Source organism: Branchiostoma floridae, chromosome 18 (genome assembly GCF_000003815.2).
Source record: "Branchiostoma floridae strain S238N-H82 chromosome 18, Bfl_VNyyK, whole genome shotgun sequence".
In the NCBI taxonomy this organism is placed as follows: Eukaryota; Metazoa; Chordata; class Leptocardii; order Amphioxiformes; family Branchiostomatidae; genus Branchiostoma; species Branchiostoma floridae.
In genome coordinates this window covers 15,405,426-15,432,545 of record NC_049996.1, presented here as the reverse complement: position 1 = coordinate 15,432,545, position 27,120 = coordinate 15,405,426, and the positions used below count along the sequence as shown (strand labels likewise).

Here is a 27,120-nt window from a genome sequence, read left to right as displayed (position 1 = left end):
CGGCGTCGCTAGCGCGTGACAGCGCGACCCCTCTCCACCTCATCTCCTCCAGATAAGGATATAAACAAACAAACAAACACATAAACAAAAACAAGCTTCACCATTTGGACGGCAGCACGTCGGCGTCGCTAGCGCGTGCCAGCGCCACCCCTCTCCACCTCATGTCCTCCAGGTTCTCCTGGAACAGCGGGCCCAGTCGCAGGCACAGGAACTTGTTGGCGAACACCTCGCATTTGTACTTGTTCAGCCTGGTTGGAGAAGAAACAAAAACCTCGATTATAACAACAGCTACCGAAAAAAGTGCATAATCGCGCACGACATGCCAAACCACATACGACTGCGGCAAACGGAACATAGAGATATAGGTGCGGACACTCAAGACATAGACCGACTACAATACTCTGTCGACGGAGGTTGCCTTACACTCTCAGAGTAACAACTTCGAATTGTTTCTATGTTTGTATTTATTTAAGTCTGTTACAATTATTGTTCTGTCTCTTTTTTCATTAATGTAATCATTTCTGCTTCCATTTCTGACGTAATGCAAGCATTGAAAGTCTACATAAATTTTTAGCAGGAAAGAAGTGAAATTGACTCTACCTGTATCTATTCAATGTTACTTTCTCTGTCTGCTTTTCCCTTTAGAGTAAAAAAAATGATAAAAATGCATTACCTCTCGTCACGAACCATTCGTTATATTCAAACTTAAGATACAAACCTGTCCAAATCTTCGGCCAAATCTATCCCGAGTTTGTTCTTGACCTTCAGAAAGTCCTTCTTAATAGCGGTCAAGACGCAGTCAGGTTTCCCATGGTTCAGTGTTGCTATGGTGGTCTAGATGCAGTGGAAAATGAGACACATGTCATGGTTCAGTGTTGCTATGGTGGTCTAGATGCGGTGGAAAATGAGACACATGTCATGGTTAAGTGTTGCTATGGTGGTCTAGATGCGGTGCAAAATGAGACACATGTCATGGTTCAGTGTTGCTATGGTGGTCTAGATGCCGTGGAAAATGAGGCACATGTCATGGTTCAGTGTTGCTATGGTGGTCTAGATGCAGTGGAAAATGAGACACATGTCATGGTTCAGTGTTGCTATGGTGGTCTAGATGCGGTGGAAAATGAGACACATGTCATGATTCAGTGTTGCTATGGTGGTCTAGATGCGGTGCAAAATGAGACACATGTCATGGTTCAGTGTTGCTATGGTGGTCTAGATGCCGTGGAAAATGAGGCACATGTCATGGTTCAGTGTTGCTACATGTATGGTGGTCTAGATGCAGTGGAAAAATGAGACACATGTCATGGTTCAGTGTTGCTATGGTGGTCTTCATGCAGTGGAAAATGAGACACATGTCATGGTTCAGTGTTGCTATGGTGGTCTTCATGCAGTGGAAAATGAGACACATGTCATGGTTCAGTGTTGCTATGGTGGTCTAGATGCAGTGGAAAATGAGACACGTTTCATTTGTGAATGTTCCCGATTCGATGCCGAAAGAAACAGACTATTCTCATCCGTGTCGGGGGCCGATACCGACTTCCAAGCACCTTTGATCCATTGCTGACGTCACAATTCTGGTCTGGACGCTTGACATAGGCTTTGGGTCATTTCAACTTGATAAGGATCAGTGGACTGATTGATAAGCTTGTTGGTAAGCGCTTTATTTTGTGTACGGATATACCGTCACAGATGAACTTACATTTAAGTATATGAGAGAGTGTCCGAAATCATACCAAGCTTTTCATTCTAAACTCTTCCTACTAAGATCATCGAATCAACCTATCATAGAAAATGTAGGCATGAATTTGTAATAAATCATTCATATTCACCTTAATGGCCCTTTCCAGGGTCCCCACACTCATCCATGGGGGAAGCTTCTCACCCAACTTCTCCTTGTCCTGTTCTGCAGTGTGGCTCGGTCCGTGAGTGGTTCGTCTGAAATGGTGAGTGGAAGCGTGTTTCTAATACTTGACAGTATTCTTACCCGCCGTATTTATAGGTTAGAGAATACCTTAGGTGATGGAAATTGTCAACACAAAAGTATTAATTGTTTATGTATATACACACGCGTGCACTGTAACAATCACAAGCACACACATTAACAGTCAACATTCACTTGCGCAAGCAAGCACACAAGCACAAACATTCACACTCTCATACACATACGCACAAACATACACACACATACGCACACACACACACACACATACTTGCATACATACATATACGCACACAAACACAGGCACACACAAACATACACACACATCCACACATGCACATACGCAAGCACAGACATCCCCTACCACCGTGTCCCACGATAACTTACTTGTTACGTTTGTGAGACTCGCCACCAGCTGACTTCTGCTCTTCTGAATTTTCGTGAATGTGACCGAGAACCGAGAAGAGGTTGGGCATCACCACCGGTTTCTGTGCTCCAGGGTCCACGGTCAGAAGGTCCTCCCAAGTCTCCACTCTTTGATCTTGCCGCCGCTGGCTTGTGCTAAACTTACGGGTGCTGCGAGAGGACAATCTGCCGTGGCCGTGGCCGTGACCGTGACCGTAGGACATGCGGCGGCGGCGGTGATGCAGGTGGAACTACCGGGAAGTCAGACATGTTCATTAACCCAATAAATAATATCATCAGCATGGTAATAGTAAAGTTCTTGTAAACATAACCAACGTTTCGATGTCTGTCAGGCACCATCATCAGTTACATCATCGATAGGGAGACAAATTTGACAGACGAACTTGCTGGATAACAGAGGCTGTTTGGATCAGGAGAACGGCTCCGGTCATGAACAGAGATGAGGGGGCATACAAACTGAGTCACGTTTGGGACGGCATTCTCGCTGCTGCAGCGCCACCTACATCGGCTATATACAAAAATGTATAAGTAGCAGCAAGAAACAGACAGAGTCATTCTAACCCTGATGATGGGTGTCTGACAGACATCGAAACGTTGGACGTTACACTGGTTGTGTTGACAAGGATTTTACTATATGTGGCCGTGAACATGGCCGTGACTGTAGGATATGCGGCGGCACCGTAGGATCTGCTTGGAGACTACTCCCTACCTGCCCGTCCACAGTCTCCGCAGATTCGGAGCGCTCCGAGGGCGTGTAGTGGCCGTGGTGCATGCCGGGAGTGGCCACGTGCCGCAGGGGTAACATGGGACGGCCATGCCCGTCTGTCGGCACCTCTTTCTTCAGCAGGGCTTTCACAGCTTCGTGCGAGAGCGGGGTCTGTCATTGGTGGAAAAGAAGAAACAGATACAGTAGAAGCCAGTTAATTGCACACCCCATTTGCCAGCGTATTTCGTGCAATTATCCGGGTGGTGCAACAATGCTATTAAAAAGTTGGACTGCACCGGGTTGGGATTCCATGCGGTTAACAGAAGTGTGCGATAATCCGTTGTGCAATAAACTGGCTTCTACTGTACTAGTAATTTAAGTACTTTGCCAAGAGAATAGTTAATGTTCCTTCACTGAGGCTTGTCCTACTACGTGACGTCATGTTTCTATAACGTCACGTGACAGAATTGAACTGGTCAATGTTCCTGAAGAAAGCCAAAGCGTCGGTTAAACATTCTTTGAGTGTGTGGAAAGTTTAAACTCCGATCATGGACTATAGGAATACAAAATATGATAATAATCAATAACCCCCACTTCTAGGTTAGATTTGACCTTTGACTTCTATGTTAACTTTAACCTTTGACCGAAAACTGACCTTTGACTTGAGGTCCTTGCTCCTCAGATTGTACAAACACCTGATGATCAGGAGAATGTTCCTGAGTTTCTCCAGGAAAGCTTTCCGGGTCCGCTCTGCGCGCAGGAGCTCCACGGAGCTGTCGTGATGGGTCGGTTCGGGTAGACCTGTAACAGGCATGATAGACGACACGCTGTACTCAGACCATATGGAGACACGTTGTTATGGAGCTATCCGGAGAAGTTGTTAGGTATTGCGAGGCTAGAAAGATACGTGATTAGACCAGAAAGAGCAGCGTTACTTTTGAATGCCAAACGCTGCCAGGGAATGGACCGTCATGGACCGATCCTGTCGAACGCAATATCGAACATATAGAACCCACTATTCTGTTTCGAACACCTCCGCCAAAAACTGTTCCAGCGGGACAGAAATTGCTATTTTTGACGGAGGTGTTCGAAATAGAACCATGATCGAACAGGGGGCGGAGTTTTGGGATCGGTCCATTCAGGCTATGCTTTGGTGACCAAAACAGAATAGGGGGTTCTATTTGTTCGATATGGCGTTAGACAGGATCGGTTGGACTGCCGGATACCGCGGAGGTAACTCTCGGTATTTTCACGGGTAAATCATGGTGTCTATTTGTCGCCAGGTCCCGGGTTGATTTTAATTCCGACTTAAGAAAAATCCGGGGCCCGGCCGGGCCCAAATATAACCCAGTAGCCGCAGGGCGTCCAGGCAGGTGTACCGCCTGAAAGAGCCGAACTGACAGCCCGCGAACTGCCCCGGCAGGGCCCCTTGCCCAATTGTGACCATCATTAGACGTGTAACGTTAGCATTAGCTCTCCGAAGGTAGATTGTATATACCGTACACATCCAAAAATGTATTTCAAGCCCTTCAAATAAATCTGGTGTACAGGTCAAATTCTACCGACCCGAAAGCATCTCTGTGACCGGGACCTCCGCACAGCCGCCCGTGGACGGCCTCCTCTTGCTGGGGTCCTCCATGAGGGAGCCCTTACGTGCGCGCATGGCCTGCATCATCTGCACCATCTCCTTGAACGGTTTCCCCGCAGCAACAGCCCGCATGAGGTTCTGGCTCTCCCGTATCTCCTCTTGGACCTAGCACAGGAGCGTGAGTAGTAAACCAGGATTGTTACCCCCCGTAAAATATGGAGGTATTGTATTTCCTGTCAGTGTGGTGAATGTGCGTGTGTGAGGGCGCGTACGTGTGCGTGTGTGACTTTGTGTGTGTCGCTGTGTTTCCAGATATGTTAGGTCAGCAAACCTTAAGAACCTCTGAACTGATGGTGTTGATATTTGGTCTGTGGGTTGCTCTTGGAAAGACAATGACCAAGGTCGAGTTTGTACACACACACACACCCCACACACCGGTACTGCAGCAGAACTTTCGGTCTTTGTATCTTATGATCTTGACATGCGATGGGTTTGACAAATTTCCCATGAGTCTTGTTCACGGAAATGACCCGTCTTCTGCAGCTTTCGGGACATGACGTCAAAGACACGTGACTGTAGCAGCGAGTCGTAGGTGCCCAGATAACCTATGTCAGCCCCCGTTTCTGTTCAACGTCGGACGGTGTGCTCAAATGTACACAGCTTCTTTCACACCTTTTCCCTGTTGTTTTAGTTTGCTCCAAAATGCGGTTAATTAACACAGATGAACTTTCATACTTAGATTAAACTCGTCTATTTAATTTCTAGACCCCCTCATACACCCTGCTGCAAACCTGGTGAAAGTCGGCAGGTGTCCTCGCGTCCTTTTCTCGCCAGTCCTTGGCGGTCTTCAACGTTTCCGTCCCCAACATTAGCGGGACATCTCCTGTCCCGCCAGGGCCATCGGGGGAAGATGTGTCCGGCTAGGAAGATAAAACGTATGGAATGTAGCAACTGGAAGAACATTAATCAATTCCAACCATCGTACACTTCCGAAATGCAGATCTGAAAAGACACATAAGCTCCTTCCTGTATCAAGCCACAATCCTTCATAACAATGCTCTTTATAAATTCCTTCACACAGTTAAATGTTCGCCAAACCGCAATGTCGTTTCTATCCTTTTTAAAATCGATGACAATTCATGTGTCATATCTTAAATTATGTTTCGCGAAAGATGATGGTAGCAATTTCTCTGGATGAAGGCTGTTTTGAGCACAGCACTACTGTGTTGAAATCATTTCATGAGTTGCAAAAAAAAAGTTTGTCATGGGGTTGTTGGCGCAATCGGCAGGGTGTTCGATTCTGGGTTCGAAAACAGTAGGAGTCCCGTGTGAGTGGATCAACGGCAAATCTGTCCGGATATGCAGCTTGTATTGTTCAGTACAAACCTGCTGTGTTACGCCTTAAGGCGGTTTACTAAAAATGCAAAGCAAACAAATAAAGAAACAAAAAACACAAACCTTGACAGTTCGCCTGATAGGCGGGAGCTTGGCTTGTACGGGCAGGTTGAGGGCTTGAGTGACCAGAAGGCGGGGATCTAGCTTCAGGTCGCCCATAGCCTGGTACGGGCGGTGCGCCACACTGAAGAACCCCTGATGCAGCTGCTTCTGGCGACGGCTTGTTGTAGGAGAAAAAAATGTTTGAAAGAAGGAGTGAAAAGAAAGAAAGACTGGTCCATTTGATTACGGCATACTATATGTACGCTCATTTTGCGGCTGCTTTGTGCGGTTCTGTTAGCTAAAAGAAAAGACAACCAAAACGCCTAAAAAGACGTTCAAAGCAAGCCGGCTGCGGAGCCTAAACTCGAACTTAGCCTAAGCAAAATGTATAACATAGTACTTCGTCGGACTTCCAACGGGTTTCACATCAACACAGTCTATCTTTTATGAAAGTCCATCCATAAAATGACAGATGAGTACTAACCGGAAGTGACGTTCCCACATGCCCTCCGGGCGGGTGCTGACGTACATCCGGCTGGTGCGCTGCTCAACCTTATATGGTAATATAATATAATGGTGAAGAAGGAGACTCTTTTTATACAATCAATGCTTTATTCCCACCGACGTTTCGGTGCATGACCGACTGTCACCTTCTTCAGGGCAATTCCGACTGGTCCACTGCAGGACAGGCGATGCTGCTTAATCTCCAAGCAGATCTTGCATGGCATAAGACAATATCATAAGCTGGGGAAGGAGTAAATTGGCCACGCGTGACCAACTTACTCCTCTGCCAGCTAAACTCCTTCCCCAGCTTATGATACTGTCTCATGCCTGCTTGGAGACTAGTCGCTGCTCACAGTTCAGATGCAGTCACAAAACGTAAGTACATGTATTTACATAATTATGTACAATCAGCTTTATTAAAAGTCTCTTTATTCAGTGACCTACCAACCTGATGAACCTATTCACGGATAATATAATGGTCTATTGCTATTGAACAACTCGCAGCCCTAAGACTGAACTCTGAATTCTTACAAAGACATTACATATTGGTTAGTTTAGGACATGGCGTAATCTAAAATTTACTGACAGACGAGATACAATTATGTAAAATTCTGCTCATATCGTATTGTTCAATTAATTGTTCCTTGTATCATATAGCTGATTAGACACTAGTTTTATGTATCACACTATTCAGATCTTAGCCCTTAAGACTATATGCAATTAGCCTTCGGGCGTGTATTTGCAAATAAACAACCTATATTATCATCACATTTTGTTGAAAAAATTAAACGCATCACAGCCCAATTAACAATCATTCAATAAGCAATAAAACGTGGAGAGACGATAAGGTCAATAATAGTAATTCTATAATCTCACCACTTCAAATATAGCTGATCTATTGATCTATCGATTAATCTAAAACTACCAAATGTTTGGGCGGTCGAAACAATACGGGTACCTTTTCGCGACCGGCGGGCTCTGACGCGGTGCATGACGGGGCGTTCTTGCGGACGAAGTTGGTGATGTTTGTAGCCAGGACCGTAGCGGAGTCCACGTGGTGGGCTGGAACGGATAGAGCTGATTTGATTTGGTTCTTAATTCACAACAACCAAGATATCTAAGGCTTATTGGGTCACATTTCCAAACCGGACCCGGCCGTGCAGTTTTCGGGAGGGAAAAGAATGATATAAAAGAGATAAAAAAAAACACAACACGTCAACATAATATTCATGGGCATAATTTGTGTAAGTATCTAGGTATACATTTTAATTCTTACATTTAACATTCTTTAGACGTAGCGGGAACCGGATTCGTGCGCGAAATTCTACCAAGCCAAACAAACATCGTAACCCGTACAGTCTCAAAACTTACATATTCCTCTACTATCCACCACAGTTTCCGACTCGCTGACGTGCACAGAAAACTTTCTATGGCTTTTCAAGAACTAGTACTGCGACGACCTATTTTGTGCCCGACCTACTTTTGTAATAACCTTACCTCCATGATGGTGATGATGATGATGGTGCGGATGATGATGATGATCCTTGATCTTTTCTCCTGTTAGAGTGCTCCTCCTCTTTAGTGACACATTTGTGGAGCCCGTCATTTTATGTCCTCTTCTTCCGAGGCAAACTTCCAGTGGTGAATGCTGGTGTTGTTCGAACGGTATCTATGCAGCGACTCATTCTGACGTTCTAGAACAATCGTATCGCTGACGATTGGACTCGATTGTTTTGTGGTATCTTACCCTACAATAGTATGGCGTTTGTTCCAGAATAAGAAAATTGAAACACAACAAACCGTTTCTAACATGATAATATCTCGCATTGTTTGGACACCACACTTTGTACAAAGTGAAAATGATCTGGAACCAGTTAAATTCAATGAAAAGCTTATATTTCACTTTTAGATCTTGACCGAGAAGGTAGACGTCATGTACATTATTAACAGGTTCATAATGCTGGGAAATTCTTCTGGACAAGCACAAAGAAGAGTGCAACACGGCTTTATGTCCCGTCCTTATACCCCTGCCAAATCATTCACGATTTTCGGGCGTATCGATGGAAGATCGGCCATATTTAAGATCGACAGAGGGTTGTGCGTATTTTTCACCTGAAAACCGTCTCTGTCACATATAAGCCATACTTTGTACATTGTACAATTGTTGTGCAATAAAGGTATTATTATAAGCGAGGCTCGGGCGATTGCCGCAGAATGGTCGTCCGATCGATTTTCACCAAATTTGACAGGGGTATTATACCCCCCTTACATTAGGCGAAAATCAATCGGACGACGAGTGTGCGAGCTCTAAATTACGAGGAGGCATGACCCTGATCGGAAGGGGAAACTCTGCCATTTCTTCGTCGGCAGCAGGGTCATGCCTCCTCGTAATTTAGAGCTCGCAGACTCGTCGTCCCATTTTTTTAATGGGAAGTACAATAAATAAATAAATGAATAAATAAATAAATTTAGTCCTTTAGAGCTCGCAGACTCGTCGTCCGATCGATTTTCACCTAATGTGAGGGGGGTATAAGGACTGCAGGCCTTTCCGGTAGCGTGCATGTCGGGTGAGCGACACAGCCGGGATCGACCTCACGGCTTCTTGGTCCAGAGTTCAAGTTCAGCCAAGTTTTTACTAATTATGTAAACAGTTAACCAAAGACGAACTATTTTTATATATAATGACAGCCAGAGACAACATTGTACAACAAAAACTCTGTGAGTTCGTATATACTTGTTTTAAAAAGAGGGAAGAGGCATGTAAAAAATAGTTTTAGTAATAGCATAGCTCTAAATATTTTTATTCAATTGTTTGATTGTAGCACTACCTGTAATAGTATCTAGTCTTTAGTATTCCATGCAATACTATTGAATCACTGCATTTATCCCATGTGGGCAGGAACATGCAAATAAAGATCTTGACTAATATCACCCCGCCAAATAGAACGCGGTAAAATGGGAGTTAAAATAGCCTTTGTATGACGTAACACTTCCCAAATCAACGTTAAGTTCCCGATACATTCTTTTTTGTTGTTGTTGTTCAGAAAGAAAATAGCGTCTAAGAAACATGACACCTGCTTATAGAGTTACGTTCCTCTTTAACCAATTTAACGTTTAGTGACACAAGATCTCTTCAGAACACAATGAATGAAGTGCTAGATGTGTTGTACGAGCGTGTCCAGATCTAGCGCATCGGCTACACCATGACAAGTAACTACCAGACTTTCCTTCTATTGGGTCTTTGCTGTCTAATTTGTCAGGCCGATGAAGGTATCAACTTGACCGTTTCTGTGTCTGAAAATGCCAAGATTGGAACAGGCGTTGTCAACTTGCCGACTTTGTTGGGAGAGGAGAAAGCGGAACTTCCGTGTGTGATGTTGGAGGGTGATCGCTATGGCCGCTTCTCTGTGAGTACGAACTGCACAGTTGTGGTGGCCAGGCCACTGGACTGGTCAGTACAGTCGGAGTATCTTTTAAAGGTTCGTGTCGGAGGGCTACAAGACCCTGGTCACCATGTCGTCAGTATCAAATTAAATGTGAGAAACGTTTTGGGCTATCCTCCTGTGTACAACGAGACGTGTGAAACACCGGTTGATCTAACCAGAAACCGGTCTAATGAATTTCTGTTCAGTGTTTCGCTGAATATTGAAGCTGAGACGAGTGCCGGAGATGTTGTTTCTTACGAGACGACAATTAGCAAGCCTCTTGAGAGATGGAGCATGGACAATAATAAATTTGTGATCACAGCAGATAACAACTGTCAGGCTCGTATGGCAATCGCAGTCGGTAGTCTGAAAGACTTAGCCATTGCATCAGAACTGTATCAGAGGGCATGGAATCTTAACATATCATGTAGTGCAGAATCTGATGATATGCAGCCAGAGCTGTTAATAGAGCTTTTTTACAAACGCGAATGGCACAAAATACGTTACTTCGAACAAAAGTTCCCTCAAGTGATAGACAAACTTCAGAATCCGATGTTTATCTGGTTATTTTCCTTTGCATTTACGACAAAAAGCAAAACGCATGTGTGCGATTTCCCGTCATATCTGAGTTCATTCAGGATTCCTCAATATAGTGTACAACATGTTCAAACGCTAACATTTGATTTGACATCGATCGGATGCGGTCCCAGTAAATATGGCATTCTTTGTGATCAGATCTGCATCTGTAAAAATGGTGCCCGTTGTCACGGCTTCAATGGTGCCTGCAAATGTACAGCTGGGTGGCAAGGTGTCGCCTGTGACATTCCAAAGCCTGGTGTTACTGCAACAACGACACCAAGCGACAATTCTGATATCTACATTTCCGCTAACGTCACTGTTCACTGTCAAGTCCATCACGTCAGTGCCACAATGTTAGCATTGCGACTTCCAGACGGATCAGAGATTGCTAGGAGCAATGCTACTCGATTAGAACAAACTCTTTTCAACATACAGTTGAAAGACAAGGGTCCTTACAAGTGCCAGGCTTCAGGCGAATATGGAAATGCCTTCAATGCAACCATTGTACTTGACATTGCCAAGTGTCCTCCTCATCGAAAAGGCGAGCTCTGTGACAAAGCTTGTGACTGCCTCCAAGGCGCGACTTGTGACTGGCGGGATGGTTGCCTCTGTCCCCCGGGGTGGACGGGAACCAGGTGTCAGGCAACCTGCCCGAACGGCACCTTCGGCGAGCGGTGCCTGAAGACGTGCCGCTGCTTTAACGATGCGAGCTGTAGCCCTAGCGACGGCAAGTGTACCTGCACGGCAGGCTGGTACGGACTGCAGTGTGACGTACCCTGTCCAAGATACAGGCACGGCCTGGGATGTCAATCGACCTGCACCTGTAAGAACAACGCCACCTGCGACAACGTGGACGGCAGCTGCACGTGCGTGGCGCCCTGGACAGGGAAGAACTGTGACGAAAAGCAAGCAGAGCCACTGCTAGAGAGCCTTGTGCCAATCGGATCAATGATCGTACTGGCCGGTTGTGTAGCGACAATAATAATGCTGTACAAAAGGAAACAGGTGTGCGGCAGGGAGCCCGATAGAGATGGAGAGACCGAAGCTCTACTGCAGCTGGAGCAGGTTTGTTTGTTTCTTTGTTTCTTAATGAGTCTCCATTAGTGTTGAAATACATCCACTACTCTTCCTGGAGTCCTCTTCTATTAACTACTATTTGCAAAACGTTGTCTTACTAACACTTACCATCTAAAAACGATAATACAATAAGTAACACGTTTAACATCAATCAACTAGAATCCCACGAGCACATTCCTTTGCAAAATAATCATGTCTTTATTCAAGACGTTGAAGTCTTACCTATTTATTGCTAAAGAGAACATACCTACCCAAAAAGCAAACGACTGCATAAACGTGTTTGTAGCAGTTGGAAATTCCATTTTATCCATTCCAACTAACCTCGAGTATTGCTGTCAACAAACAAAGACATACATACACATTAACATGATTTCACATCAATCAATAGCATCGTTTAACAATACATGCATCATATCATATACATCAATGAATTACACAGGTGGAGTCAGATCTGGCGCAGGCCGTCCGGCCGGGCTGGCTCAGGCGCTGGGGCACGACCAGCCGACATCTGACACTCGGTCAGCTGATAGGTATGGGCAGGTTCGGTCACGTCATTCGGGCCAGGCTCAAGACATCTGCCGGGGACGTCACGGTTGCTGCCAAGGAGGTTCGCACACGAGACGGGCCGTGTTACCGCAGCTTCTTCAGGGAGGCAGCCATCTTGGTAGCCGTGCACGAGGATCGGCATCACGACAACCTTCGCTCCAACATCATTCAGCTGTTGGCATTGGTCAATGAGTCAACCAAAAAATACATCATCATGCAATACGCTTCCAAAGGCTGCCTTTTACGTTTGCTGCAACAGACACGACGGCAAAACGGACCACAGCCTCTCCCATATACTAGTAATCTCCGCTACGCCGTGCACATTGCCCGCGCTCTTCAGGAGCTCCAGCGCCTGGCGCTCACTCACGGTGACGTGGCCGCTCGGAACGTCCTCATCACTGCTGACGACATGGCCAAACTGGCCGACTTTGGACAGGCCGGTGACGTCTATACCACTGTCCAACACGTACCTAATGAAAAACGTGGCACAGAACCGGCTGACCGAGACACAAACAACGGAATTGAAGTGTTGCCGTTGAACTGGATGTCTGTGGAGTCTTTAGAGACAGGCGAGTACACTTGTCAGAGTGACGTCTGGTCCTTCGGCGTGCTGCTGTGGGAGATCGCCACGCTGGGACGAGAACCGCGTTACGATGGCAACAGCCAGCCAACGTGCCACCAGCTCGCACGGACACTCCGGAGGGGAGTCCGGCTGAGGAGGCCTCCGGATTGTTCCGGAGAGATGTATGGCGTCATGATGTCGTGTTGGCGGGAAAGTGCACCAGCAAGACCGGGTCCTGATATTCTAGAGACGAAACTCATGCAAATGTGTCATACGATGATAATAGAAAAGGAATCCACAGTTTGAGTGTGCAGACGTGTTGTTGAGATTCTGCTGTCCATCCCATATTAGTCGAGAATGGACTTTTCGCAAGTTGGACGAATGTGCTAAATTTCAGACTGTACCAACATACAAAGGAGTATAAAAGCTCCTTGATCATACCATAACTGTGTATATACTTTACTAGGGTGTTATACAGTGAATACTTTCCTTGATAACTTGTTTTAGTGCCTGTTAGGGATTTAACATAGTACATTTTATTCAAATATTTGGTCATGTGTACAGCGTCACAAGCATCAAACTTTGCATAATTATAACGATGATCAAAGTAGGCATTTATGTTGTAACAAACCAATGTAGTCAATGAAACAAGAATTAAAGACGATATCACCGGATTCAAACAGATGTACTCATGACTTCCAGGCACATACAACAGTGATTTCTTTAAGTTGGGTTGACTGTGACATCCTACATTATCACACCTGTCAGTCCACAGTGATTTTTCTTGGGTTGACTGTGATTGCGGCATCCTGTAAACATTATAACACCTGAATCAGGCAGTCATTATTACCCCTTACTTCACCTTACGAGGAACACATGTAAAAGAGAAATTTATTAAAGTGGGAGGAGTTCGGTGATGCAAAATAGTAGTAACATAAGACAGAGGTTCCACATGCTAACTTGCCGTTGTCTTACATACCGGCCCAAAACGCCCTTCCAGAATTCCACCAGCACCGCTGTCACTAGTGTAACGGTGAAGTTTACCATATCAGGAGTTCCCAAGTACCCCAAATGATATCACTGTTAACGTTGCCACATCATTAGGACTGAAAAGCCACGTGACTCGAATAAGCTACGTCCGTAAATGATCTGTCAATAGGATATGACAAAAGCGGAACTTCCGTGTACTTAAAATAAGCAACGTGACGTTCAAGTCCAAGGACTTCAAGTATTCTATTCTCCAAGGGCCTAATCTACCTCCTCCAAAACAACGTCATTAAAAAGAATGGTCAATACATTTAGATGTTATAATGCAGCGGTATGCTAATTAAAAAGTGAGCGAGCTTTCCTTTAAAAAGGTACTCTCTCATGTTTTAACCCGACCATGTTCCCGAGTGAAAAGGTTAGAAACCTTGCATGCAGTGGCTCCCAGGACTATTTGCTTTGCTTCATCAACCATGACTGACACATGATCTGTTTGTAGAAGTGCTGTTTGTCGAAGCGGAAGTCTAGATATAGAGCTTGCTTACTTGCTTTGCTTACTTTCTTTGCACAATCGTGGCCGCAATATGGCAGTCAAAGGTATCATACTTCTGCTGGATCTATATTTTCTACTTTGCCGGGCCGATGAAGGCATCAACTTCACTGTGTCTGTATTTGAAAATGCCAAGATTGGAACAAGTGTTGTCAGTTTGCCGAAGATGCTGGGAGAGGAGAAAGCGGAACTTCCGTGTGTGATGTTGGACGGGGATCGCTATGGCCGCTTCTCTGTGAGTACGAACTGTACAGTTGTGGTGGCCAGGCCGCTGGACTGGTCAGTACAGTCGGAGTATCTTTTAAAGCTTCGTGTCGGAGGGCTCCAGGACCCTGGTCACCATGTCGTCAGGATCAAATTAAATGTGAGAAACGTTTCGGGCTATCCTCCTGTGTACAACGAGACGTGTGAAACACCGATCAATCTTACTGGGAACCGGTCTAATGAATTTCAATTCAGTATTTCGCTGAGTGCAGAAGCCGAGACAGCTGCCGGAGATGTTGTTTCTTACGAGACGACAATTAGCAAACCTTTTGAGAGATGGAAAATGGACGACAATTCTAAGCTTGTAATCACAACAGATAACAACTGTCAGGTTCGTATGGCATTCGCAGTCCGTAATCTTAAAGACGTAGCCTTTGAGTCAGGACAGTGGAAGAGGAGAGAGAATTCGTACCAGGTCCTATCATGTCATGCTGAATCTGATGACATACTGTCAGAACTGTCAATAGAGCTTTTCGATCACAAAAATCACCGGGAAGACTTGCGTTACTTAGAACAACAGATCCCTCAGGCGATAGAAAAACTTCAGAATCCGATTTTGATATGGTTACTTTCCTTTGCATTTCCAACAAAAAGCAAAACGCGCTATGTTTGCCAATTTCTGACACTGCTGGATCCATTCGAAATTTCCCATAAACAATTTGGAAGAAACGTCATTGTGCATGTTGAAACCCTAACATTAGATTTCACGCCGGTCGGATGCGGTCCAGGTAAATATGGCATTCTTTGTGATCAGATCTGCATCTGTAAGAATGGAGCCCGTTGCCATGGCTTCAATGGTGCCTGCAAATGTACAGCTGGGTGGCAAGGTGTCGCCTGTGACATTCCAAAGCCTGGTGTTTCTGTAACAACGATACCTAGCGACCTTTCTGATATCTACATTTCCGCTAACGTCACTGTTCACTGTCAAGTCCATCACGTCAGTGCCACAATGTTAGCATTGCGACTTCCAGACGGATCAGAGATTGCTAGGAGTAATGCTACTCGATTAGAACAAACTCTTTTCAACCTACAGTCAAGAGACAATGGTCCCTACAAGTGCCGGGCTTCCGACGCCGATGGAAATGTCTTCAATGCAACCATTGTACTTGACATTGCCAAGTGTCCGCCCAATAGAAAAGGCGAGCTTTGTGACGAAGCTTGCGACTGCCTCCAAGGCGCGACCTGTGACTGGCGGGCTGGTTGCGTCTGTCCCCCGGGGTGGACGGGAACCAGGTGTCAGGCAACCTGCCCGAACGGAACCTTCGGCGAGCGGTGCCTGAAGAAGTGCCGCTGCCGAAACGGTGCGAGCTGTAGCCCTAGCGACGGCAAGTGTACCTGCACGGCAGGCTGGTACGGACTGTGGTGTGACGTACCCTGTCCGAGATACAGGCACGGCCTGGGATGCCGATTGACCTGCACCTGTAAGAACAACGCCACCTGCGACAACGTGGACGGCAGCTGCACGTGCGTGGCGCACTGGACAGGGAAGAACTGTGACGAAAAGCAAGCAGAGCCACTACTAGAGAGCCTTGTGCCAATCGGATCCATGATCGTACTGGCCGGTTGTGTAGCGACAATAATAATGCTGTACAAAAGGAAACAGGTGTGCGGCAGGGAGCCCGATAGAGATGGAGAGACCGAAGCTCTACTGCAGCTGGAGCAGGTTTGTTGGTTTGTTTGTTCATCAAGGAGACTCCATTAGTGCTGAAATACATCCACTACTCTTCCTGGAGTCCTCTTCCATTAACTACTATTTGCGAAAAGTTGTCTACTAATAATAATACAATAAATTACACGTTTAGCATCAATCAACTAGCGTTCTAAGAACACATCCCTTCGCCAAGTAATCATGTCATTATTCAAGACTTTAAGGTCTCATCCATGTATTGTTAAAGAGAACATGCCTACCCCAAAAGCAAACGACTGCATGAACGTGTTTGTAGCAGTTGGAAATTCCATTTTATCCATTAGAACTAACCTCGAGTAATCTAGTCCACAAACACACATACATACAAATCAACATGATTTAACCTCAATCAATAGCATCGTTTAACAATAATGTATCATATCATATTCATCAATGAATTACACAGGTGGAGTCAGATCTGGCACAGGCCGTCCGGCCGGGCTGGCTCAGGCGCTGGGGCACGACCAGCCGACATCTGACTCTCGGTCACCTGGTAGGCATGGGTAGGTTCGGTCACGTCATTCGGGCCAGGCTCAAGACATCTGCCGGGGACGTCACCGTTGCTGCCAAGGAGGTTCGCACACGAGACGGTCCGTGTTACCGCAGCCTCTTCAGGGAGGCGGCCATCTTGGTAGCCGTGCACGAGGATCGGCATCACGACAACCTTCGCTCCAACATCATCCAGCTGTTGGCATTGGTCAATGAGTCGACTAAGAAGTATATCGTCATGGAATACGCTTCTAAAGGCTGCCTTTTACGTTTGCTGCAACAGACACGACGGCAAAACGGACCGCAGCCTCTCCCACATAACCTCCGCTACGCCGTACACATTGCCCGCGCTCTTCAGGAGCTCCAACGCCTGGCGCTCACTCACGGTGACGTGGCCGCTCGGAACGTCCTCATCACTGCCGACAACGTGGCCAAGCTGGCCGACTTCGGACAGGCCGGTGACGTCTATACCACTGTCCAACACGTGTCTAGTAATAAACGTGGCAAAGAACCGGCTAACGGAGATACAAACAACGCAGGAAATGAAGTATTGCCGTTGAACTGGATGTCTCTGGAATCTTTAGAGACAGGCGAGTACACCTGTCAGAGTGACGTCTGGTCCTTCGGCGTGCTGCTGTGGGAGATCGCCACGCTGGGACGAGAACCGCGTTACGATGGCAACAACCACCCGACCTGTCACCAGCTCGCCAGGACACTCCGGAGGGGAATCCGGCTGAGGAAGCCTCCGGATTGTTCCGGAGAAATGTATGACGTCATGATGTCGTGTTGGCGGGAAAGTCCATTGGCAAGACCGGTTCCGGATATTCTAGAGACGAAACTCATGCAAATGTGCCACACGATGATCACGGAAAAGGAAACGGCAGTTTGAATGTTCAAGTGTGTTGTTGAGGGCTACTGTCCATCACATATTAGTCAAATAGGCTAGCGACTTTTCGTAAGTTGAACAAACGTGCTAAAATTCGGTGGGTACCATCATAACAGAACTGTCTATAGGATTTAGTAGGGTGTTATACAGTGAATACTATCGTCGATAACTTGTTTTCGTACCTGTTAGGGATTTAAAATACATTTCATTAAAATATTTGGCCATGTGCACAGCTGACTGAAACATACAGCGTCACATGCATAAAAACACTTACATAATCATAATGATGATCAAAGTGGTTATTTAAATTGTAAAAAACCTACAGGTATGGACTGAATAAAACAAGAATTTTATGCGATATTGCCTGATCAAACAGATGTACTCATGACTTCTATGGTATATATGAATCTTTCGTTTTGAAGAGGAACAGTCCACAGTGATTTCTTTAAGTTGGGTTGACTGTGATCATGAGGTTTCTTACATTATCACACCTGTGTCAGGCAGGCATTATTACCCCTTACTTCACCTTATAAGGAACACATGTAAAGGTGAAAGTGGGAGGAGTTCGATGATGCAATATAGTTCGTAGTAACATAAGACAGAGGTTCCACATGTTATCTTGCCGTTATCTTACATACTGGCTCAAAACGCCCTTCCAGAATTCCACCAGCACCGCTGTCACTAGTGTAACGGTGAAGTTTACCATATAAGGACTTCCCAAGTACCCCAAATGGTATCATTGTTGCCACATCATTAGGACTGAAAAGCCACGTGACACGAACAAGCTATGTCCGTTGAGGATCTGTCAACAGAATATGACAAAAGCGGAACTTCCGTGTGCTAAAAATAAGTAAAATGACATTCAAGATTATTCAAGTCCAAGGATTTCAAGTATTCTATTAATTTCTATTTTCAACCAAGCCAATCGACGTCCTCCAAAAAAAACGGCCTTTAAAAATTAGTCAATACGTTTAGACGTTATAATGCAGCGGTAGGCTAATTATAGGAAATGAGCAAGCTTTCCTTTAAAAAAGTACTCTCTCATGTTTTAATGCAACGAACCATGTTCCCGGGTGATATAAGGTCAGAATTGTTGCATACAGTGCCTTTGCTTCATCAACCATGACTGACACATGATATCTTCAACAAAATCAGGAAGCGCTGTTTGTAGATGCGGAAGTCTAGATATAGAGCACAATCGTGACCGCAATATGGCAATCAAAGGTGTCATACTTCTGCTGGATCTATATTTTCTTCTTTGCCGGGCCGATGAAGGCACCAACTTCACTGTTTCTGTGTTTGAAAATGCCGAGATTGGAACAGGAGTTGTCAGTTTGCCGAATTTGCTTGGACAGAAGAAAGCGGAACTTCCGTGTGTGATGTTGGAGGGGGATCGCTATGGTCGCTTCTCTGTGAGTACGAACTGTACAGTTGTGGTGGCCAGGCCGATGGACTGGTCAGTACAGTCAGAGTATCTTTTAAAGGTTCGTGTCGGAGGGCTCCAAGACCCTGGTCACCATGTCGTCAGTATCAAAGTAAATGTGAGAAACGTTTTGGGCTATCCTCCTGTGTACAACGAGACGTGTGCAACACCGGTCAACCTTAACGGGAACCGGTCTAAGGAATTTCTATTCAGTATTTCGCTGAGTGCAGAAGCTGAGACAGCTGACGGAGATGTTGTTTCTTTTGAGCAGACAATTAGCAAACCTCTTGAGCAATGGAACACGGACGATCCTACTATTTTAATTACAACAGACAGTAGGTGTCAGGCTCGTATAGCAATCGCAGTCCATAGACTGGATGACTTTGCCTTTGAGTCAGGACAGTGGAAGAGGATAGAGAATTCGTACCTATCATGTAGTGCTAAATCTGATGACATACTGCCAAAACTGTCAATAGAGCTTATCCACAATCACAAAAGTCAAAGGGAAGACCTGCGTTACTTAGAACAGCAGATCCCTCAATTGAAAGAAAAACTTCAGAATCCGATTTTAATATGGTTATTTTCCTTCGCATTTCCAAAGAAAAGCAAAACTCATTATGTTTGCCAATTTCCGACACTGCTGGATCCTGTCGAAATTTCACAAAAACAATTTGGAAGAATCGTCATTGTGCATGTTGAAACCCTAACTTTTGATTTGACGCCGGTCGGCTGCGATCCCGATAAATATGGCGTTATTTGTGATCAGATCTGCATCTGTAAAAATGGTGCCCGTTGCCATGGCTTCAATGGTGCCTGCAAATGTACAGCCGGGTGGCAAGGTGTCGCCTGTGACATTCCAAAGCCTGGTGTTTCTGTAACGACGATACCTAGCGACCCTTCTGATATCTACATTTCCGCTAACGTCACTGTTCACTGTCAAGTCCATCACGTCAGTGCCACAATGTTAGTATTGCGACTTGCAAACGGATCAGAGATTGCTAGGAGCAATGCTACTCGATTAGAACAAACTCTTTTCAACATACGGTTGAAAGACAATGGTCTCTACCAGTGCCAGGCTTCAGACGCCAATGGAAATGTCTTCAATGCAACCATTGTAGTTGACATTGCCAAGTGCCCGCCTAATCGAAAAGGCGAGTTCTGTGACGAAGCTTGTGACTGCCTCCAAGGCGCGGCCTGTGACTGGCGGGATGGCTGCGTCTGTCCCCCGGGGTGGACGGGAACCAGGTGTCAGGCAACCTGCCGGAACGGAACCTTCGGCGAGCGGTGTCTGAAGAAGTGCCGCTGCCGAAACGGTGCGAGCTGTAGCCCCAGCGACGGCAAGTGTACCTGCACGGCCGGCTGGTACGGACTGTGGTGTGACGTACCCTGTCCGAGATACAGGCACGGTCTGGGATGCCAACTGACCTGCACCTGTAAGAACAACGCCACCTGCGACAACGTGGACGGCAGCTGCACGTGCGTTGCGCCCTGGACAGGGAAGAACTGTGACGAAAAGCGAGCAGAACAAACAGTGCCACTACTGGAGAGCCTTGTGCCAGTTGGATCCATAATCGTACTGGCTGCATGCGTAGCGACAATAATAATGCTGTACAAAAGGAGACAGTTGTGTTGTGGACAGCCAGACAGAGACAGAGAGACCGAAGCCCTTCTGCAGCTGGAGCAGGTGGAGTCAGATCTGGCGCAGGCCGTCCGACCGGGCTGGCTCAGGCGCTGGGGCACGACCAGCCGACATCTGACACTCGGTCAGCTGGTAGGTATGGGCAGGTTCGGTCACGTCATTCGGGCCAGGCTCAAGACATCTGCCGGGGACGTCACCGTTGCTGCCAAGGAGGTTCGCACACGAGACGGTCCGTGTTACCGCAGCTTCTTCAGGGAGGCAGCCATCTTGGTAGCCGTGCACGAGGATCGGCATCACGACAACCTTCGCTCCAACATCATCCAGCTGTTGGCATTGGTCAATGAGTCGACTAAAACGTATATCGTCATGGAATACGCTTCCAAAGGCTGCCTTTTACGTTTGCTGCAACAGAAACGACGGCAAAACCGACCACACGCACAGCCTCTCCCATATAATAGTAATCTCCGCTACGCCGTACACATTGCCCGCGCTCTTCAGGAGCTCCAGCGTCTGGCTCTCACTCACGGTGACGTGGCCGCTCGGAACGTCCTCATCACTGCCGACAACGTGGCCAAGCTGGCCGACTTCGGACAGGCCCGTGACGTCTATACCACTGTCCAACACGTGTCCAATGATAAACGTGGCAAAGAACCGGCTGATCGAGATACAAACAACGTAGGACATGAAGTATTGCCGTTGAACTGGATGTCTGTGGAGTCTTTAGAGACAGGCGAGTACACCTGTCAGAGTGACGTCTGGTCCTTCGGCGTGCTGCTGTGGGAGATCGCCACGCTGGGACGAGAACCGCGTTACGGTGGCAACAACCAACCAACCTGCCACCAGCTCGCCAGGACACTCCGGAGGGGAGTCCGGCTGAGGAGGCCTCCGGATTGTTCCGGAGAGATGTATGACGTCATGATGTCGTGTTGGCGGGAAAGTCCACCAGAAAGGCCGGTTCCGAATGTTCTAGAGACGAAACTCATGCAAATGTGTCACACGATGATTACGGAAAAGGAAACCACAGTTTGAATGTTCAATCGTGTTGTTGGGATATTGCTGTCTAATCCACAGTACAAGTCATGCCGAGAAAATGCATTTTCTCATTGTATTAGAAACTCATGCAAATACGGCGATAATGGAATATGAAAACGTGTTCAACCGTGTTGTTCTAATATTGCTGTCCGTGTCATAGAAAGGGCCTTTTCATATTGTGAGTTGATTCTAAGATGTCAGCATGTATCATCACACACTATTGTGCGCTTAACTGATACTCGTCATACACATGTATAGTAAGGTGGAATCTTCTCCTCAAGGTGTGTTATGCCAGCAAACATTTTTTAAACAATTGTACAACATTGTAAATGTAGTAGCTGTTAGAGAGTTTAATTACGTCTGAATTGCATGCAGGTAGACTTAGTTCTGATGCATCAACGAGATGTAAGCGATCATGATGACGCATCAGTCCACTTCAGTTTATCCTCGGAGAGTTCCTGCCCTTGGGAGTTCGTTATCCTTAAGTCATGAACATGTGTCTTTCTTAATAATCTTTCTAAGGAATTCAAAGACTACTTTGCAATACCAGATAGTTATTCTAATAATATTTAGAATTCATTATCAAATGTAATCTTAATTGGAGACTAACCTACAAGTTTTAGACACGTATAATGGTTTGGCAAATCACAGTTCGTACGTCTTAGCTGAGGCTTTTTAACTTGGGTTCAGTAATATGATTTGATTACCGGCAGCATCACCAATGTAATAAAGAACTTCAAGTATTCTTCGTAGGCTTTGATGTGTGTTGTTCTTGACAAACGTCTGTGTCCATTGAACTCTTTTTCTTCTTCTGGTTGAATATAACCAGGGGAATGGGGACAAACATCTGGCAATATATTATATTATGACGGCGGGTCGGCGAGATCAACTGAAAATTCAGGGTGAGTGTTTCTTTTCTGTTAGAACAACGCTCAAATGTTACAACTATAAAAAAACTTTTCCATAATTCATAGGGATTTCTTTTAGCTGCATACCTAAACAATGTGGAAAGGCTACGTCGATGAAGGTTTGACATCCAGGTAATAAGATATGCCAAATAGCAAGCAACTGGATATGATTTTAGAAACGGTCGGGCGTTTCAGGTAGCATCCAATACCTTTTGTCAGTGACACTGAGATGATCTTGTTGAAAAGCAGATTTTCTACCCTAACTATACCCTAACCATTCATAGTAAGGGTATAAAATCTCTTCTTCAACAAGTGTCATTGCCAAGAGGTAGTGGCTATTACCTGAAACGTCTGACCATTTTCAAAATCATGTCCAGTTGCTTGAGTAATAGTCTATTTGGCGAATGCGGAAAAGAACCCGAATATTTAATGGTCGCCCAGAGTGAAGACCTCGTAGTCTAGAACGTTGAAGTAATAATCCCCCATGAGTATACTGCAGGAGGCATTGTCGCCGCTGTACGAGTGCGGTAAGTTGGAGTAACACTCCGTGCCTGTGTGGCAGTTGTTAGCGATATAGAGGTCCGCGCCCGCTCCGAAGATGGGTCCAAAACTGCAGAACAGAGTGAAGACCTGTCATAAGTCAAAGTACATGATACTCAATGATGTATACTTTACAATACTGTATGATTATATAGAAAGATATCAATACAGTAACTCCAGATGCCCTTTCTTATCATCCAAAAGGAGACAAATAAAAGTTTAGAATCTTATGGAATCGTCTTTCTATCAGGTTATTGCTTAAATATTTCTCAACACTCCATGGACAATGCTGTCAGCTAATCAGGGTTGGACAAGTCCACTAGCTTGATTGTCCAGGGCAAGTGAAAATGCTGATCAGGTGAGTGCATGGCCACTTGTCCGATCGGACAAGTAAGATTTTTCCATGAGAGAGATTTTGACATACATGTGACCTTTCAGTCATAGCATCAAGCATTGCTTAACACAGAAAAATTGAGTCAACAATAAACAAATTCCATTGATGGAATTGAAAATACTTGACAAATGTCATTTAAATTACCGGACAAGTGAAAAGATAGTTCGGACAAGTAAATTTTCTATGTACTTGCTCGATAGGACAAGTGAATTTTAGAAAACTTGTCCAACTCTGCTAATACTTACTTTGGATGGTGTGATGTGGCAAACTTCTTGTTAAGGATGTGGAAACGTGTCGGCTCCACCCCTTGTTGGTTTACCAGGGTGAACAGAAATGCCCTACAAGAGATCAAGAGTAAATTTCGATTTATATCTGCAGGTATGTGGCTATCAGGCGTTAAAAGTTCCAACTTTACGGACGTCCTACACGTTCCAGGTAGCCTGGGTACCATCCGGAAAATAGTTAGCTCCGACGTTCACTATATACTATTTATATCATACCTGTGACGCGAAAACGTTTGATACGGGTAGTCCGGACTGGATGATAACTATCCGTACGGCCCGGGTTCGAAAGTTGTATCACACAGGGTCCCATCGATCAAACAGAACGCGCCGTTGAAAATTCGATCGAACACTGGCTTCTCGAACCAAATTGTTACATTTTTACGATGGCAGCATCCAAGATGAAGAGAAGTATTCTTTTCCAAGAGTATGATAGTGTTTCAAGCTCGAGTTACATTGACAATGAGAAGAACCTCAACACGAAGAGGAAGACAGAGGCCGAAATCAGTCACTTCGTGTTGTTCCTGGAGGCAAATGGAGAAGAGAGGAGGCCGGAGAACATGTCGGAGGAAGACTTGGATGAGATGCTGGGAAGATTCTTCATAGGCATACGCAAGGATAGTGGCGAAGAATATGAGCCAGACAGCTTAACCAGCAAGCATCGGTCCATTGCCCGTTATCTAAAAGAGAAGGCCTACCCAGCAGAGATCATGACTGATCGCCGTTTTGCGCATTCACGTGAATGCCTTGTGGCGAAGCGGAAGAGCCTGAAGAAGGAAGGGAAGGGAAGTAAGCCAAACCGTGCGGAGCCACTGAGCGCAGCCCAAATGAAACTCTTGGAAAAAAAGAGGCTTATTGGGCCGTACAACCCCGAAAGCCTCATCAGCGCCCTGTGGCTGAATAACACCATGCTGTTTGGCATGCGGTCCCGGGCGGAGCATTGCACCATGCTCTGGGGGGACATAGAAGAAACAACCGACAGCCAAGGACGGAGTGTACTAGAGTACAGTGAGCGGGCGACTAAAACCAGGACCGGTGCAACCTCCGATTCACGACCATTTCGGCCACGGGCCTACGCATGTCCGGAGCGCCCGTCTCCATGTCCCGTCAACTTGTACAGAGAGTACCGAAAGCGCAGACCAATGACGCAGATGCATCCAACGGCACATTTTTACCTTGGAATCAACCAAGCGCGCAAAGCTGGTGCTGAAGTATGGTTTGTCGATGGGGAAGAACAAAATCGGGAGCATCATGCGCACCATGGCTGAGAAAGCAGGTCTGTCGGGCTGTAAGGTCAACCATAGTGCAAGAAAGACAATGATGCAAACGCTCGTGTCCGCCGACCTCCCCCCTACGCGAATCGTGCAGCTGTCTGGGCACAAGAACCTCCAGTCTGTCAACAACTACTCGTGTGCTACTGAGGAGCAACAAAAGGAAATGAATGACATCATCATGGGAAGTGCCGAGAAACCGCCAGCACCATCGCCTGTGTTCCCGACCCCTTCCACGCAGCCCACTGTCCACATAACTTTTGCCGGAGCAACGATCCAAGGGGGAACCTGGAACTTCGGCGGCTCTTCCTCGAGCTCCAGCGCATTGGCTAGCCAGCAGATTCAAATTCAGTAGAAACTTATGACTGCCGTGCCTTTCAAATGTTTCAAATGTTGCAACAAATCAAGCTGTTATTATGAATTTACATTTAGCTGAGCTCAGGTGAACTCGTAGTGAGATAGAAGTTTGTTCCGTTAACCAGTTCGAAGCCTGTTCCTTTACCCTGTTCTTTTGTTCGAATGGACGAATAAAGTTGTTGTCGCAACGTGCATCAAGGACATGTTTTTGCTCTTTTTTTGCGATAAACATGAGTTTTCTCAGGTTGGCATGATATGCCTTCGGCCGTCGGGCGATCCAACCCGCGGTCAGGCTGATACCTTGGGCGATACAGAATACACCGTGTTGTATTCTATGTATACAGTCACTTCTAGCTCTGACATTCATTATACACTATATATATAGCTTCTCTGCCATTCTGTCTGGGATCCCAAACCATGTTAACGTCTTTAATCGTCCAAATTTTGAACAGGTGGTGATTGGTCCCTACATATGAGCAAATTAAGGTATGAGTACAAGCGCTCGTTCGAACAGGCCTTTCCGAAGGGCCCTCCGTCCGCTTGCGGGAGGGCCTGTTGTCATCGAATGAGTGCTCTAGAACCCACTCCCATGAACTGACGTAACCACCAAAAGGTGTGAATGTGCATGTCTCCAGACGGGTAGCAGAAGCGAACATAGGAGAAAACAGCTATCCTGATGGTACCCAGGCTATCATATTGACATATTGTTAAGTCAAAGAGAGAAGAGTTAGAAGTCAAAGGACATCAGTTCAGTTCAGTTCAGGACATCATTGTGTAATATTTTGCACATTTTGGTACTTTTTTGTTCATTTGGAATGCCATATGAATTAGCCAAGAATATCAACCCCTAACAACAAAAAATCTATCAAAACAAAAACTATCTGTATCTGTATAGCCGGTACAACTGCCCTTCCGCATAACACACCAGCTTCGCAGGAACGCGGCACGGCAGCAGTTGGTCATATTATACACTGAGCAACCAGTCACACCTAACTTTTGCACATCTGACTGCTGTAAAAAACTGTACATCACTCTTACCTGTCTGAAGCGATGTACTTCCCCTGTGCGGGGGCTTTACTTGTCCAGGGTACATCACTGAATCCCCCACACACATTCCCCTTGTGGCCCTACAGCAATACAGGGTACAGGACAAACAGGTTTAACAATGCTGTCTAGAAATGCTGTTCTTAAGATATTTGACAGGATAGACACACATTAACACATGATTTATTATTTATTGTTAAGTCAAACCATTAATTACATGGTTATCCTTATTGCATCATTATTATTTTCTACATATTACGTTACTTTATCATTCATTGTTAATTCATACCATTAATTACTTGTTTATCCTTATTGTATCAATATCATTCTATGTATTACTTTACTTTATTATTATATATCATAATCAATTTTGTTTAGTTTAAAGGAGGAGGGAGCTAAGTATAAGCTTCACAAGCTTTTTCCCTCCTCCTGCACCTGTTTTATCCATTGTTTTCGTTTTGTGTTTTAATGTAATACTTGTGTGCGAATAAATAAACAAACAAACAAACAAACAAACACAATATGACCCAGCAGATCCACAGCTAGGGGGCCAAAATTTACAATACTTGATCTTTATGTCAA

The 27,120-nt window shown here is 45.7% G+C and overlaps 7 protein-coding genes across 7 annotated transcripts in view; 5 read left to right on the top strand and 2 right to left on the bottom strand.

The window, feature by feature from the left end:
- Positions 1-97: 97 nt before the first annotated feature.
- Positions 98-8,287, bottom strand: LOC118405475. Its single transcript, XM_035804978.1, has 12 exons — positions 8,098-8,287; positions 7,559-7,662; positions 6,581-6,648; positions 6,118-6,274; positions 5,451-5,579; positions 4,638-4,824; positions 3,727-3,872; positions 3,075-3,242; positions 2,327-2,595; positions 1,830-1,935; positions 719-834; positions 98-248 (listed from the first exon to the last, which is right to left on the bottom strand). Exons 1-12 carry the CDS (start codon positions 8,204-8,206, stop codon positions 98-100), a joined length of 1,710 nt encoding a protein of 569 aa, XP_035660871.1. The 5' UTR covers positions 8,207-8,287.
- Positions 8,288-9,171: 884 nt separating this feature from the next.
- LOC118405474 lies at positions 9,172-13,095 on the top strand. Its single transcript, XM_035804977.1, has 2 exons — positions 9,172-11,669; positions 12,121-13,095. Exons 1-2 carry the CDS (start codon positions 9,804-9,806, stop codon positions 13,093-13,095), a joined length of 2,841 nt encoding a protein of 946 aa, XP_035660870.1. The 5' UTR covers positions 9,172-9,803.
- Positions 13,096-13,560: 465 nt separating this feature from the next.
- Positions 13,561-16,314, top strand: LOC118406141 (laminin subunit alpha-5-like). Its single transcript, XM_035806011.1, has one exon. The coding sequence runs from the start codon at positions 14,358-14,360 to the stop codon at positions 16,287-16,289; it is 1,932 nt and encodes a 643-aa protein (XP_035661904.1). The 5' UTR covers positions 13,561-14,357; the 3' UTR covers positions 16,290-16,314.
- Positions 16,315-16,773: 459 nt separating this feature from the next.
- LOC118405473 (tyrosine-protein kinase receptor Tie-1-like) lies at positions 16,774-17,652 on the top strand. Its single transcript, XM_035804975.1, has one exon. It carries the CDS (start codon positions 16,774-16,776, stop codon positions 17,650-17,652), a length of 879 nt encoding a protein of 292 aa, XP_035660868.1.
- A 575-nt stretch (positions 17,653-18,227) lies between these two features.
- On the top strand, positions 18,228-22,128 carry LOC118406138 (receptor tyrosine-protein kinase erbB-4-like). The gene has a single exon (XM_035806004.1). The coding sequence runs from the start codon at positions 18,783-18,785 to the stop codon at positions 21,738-21,740; it is 2,958 nt and encodes a 985-aa protein (XP_035661897.1). The 5' UTR covers positions 18,228-18,782; the 3' UTR covers positions 21,741-22,128.
- Positions 22,129-24,267: 2,139 nt separating this feature from the next.
- On the top strand, positions 24,268-25,134 carry LOC118405472. Its single transcript, XM_035804974.1, has one exon. It carries the CDS (start codon positions 24,268-24,270, stop codon positions 25,132-25,134), a length of 867 nt encoding a protein of 288 aa, XP_035660867.1.
- A 1,394-nt stretch (positions 25,135-26,528) lies between these two features.
- Positions 26,529-27,120, bottom strand: part of LOC118405470 (BTB/POZ domain-containing protein 19-like) — a 34,977-nt gene continuing 34,385 nt past the window's right edge. The window contains exon 11 of the mRNA XM_035804973.1: positions 26,529-26,621. Coding sequence (XP_035660866.1) covers positions 26,529-26,621 — 93 coding nt within the window. The remainder of the gene's footprint in view (positions 26,622-27,120) is intronic.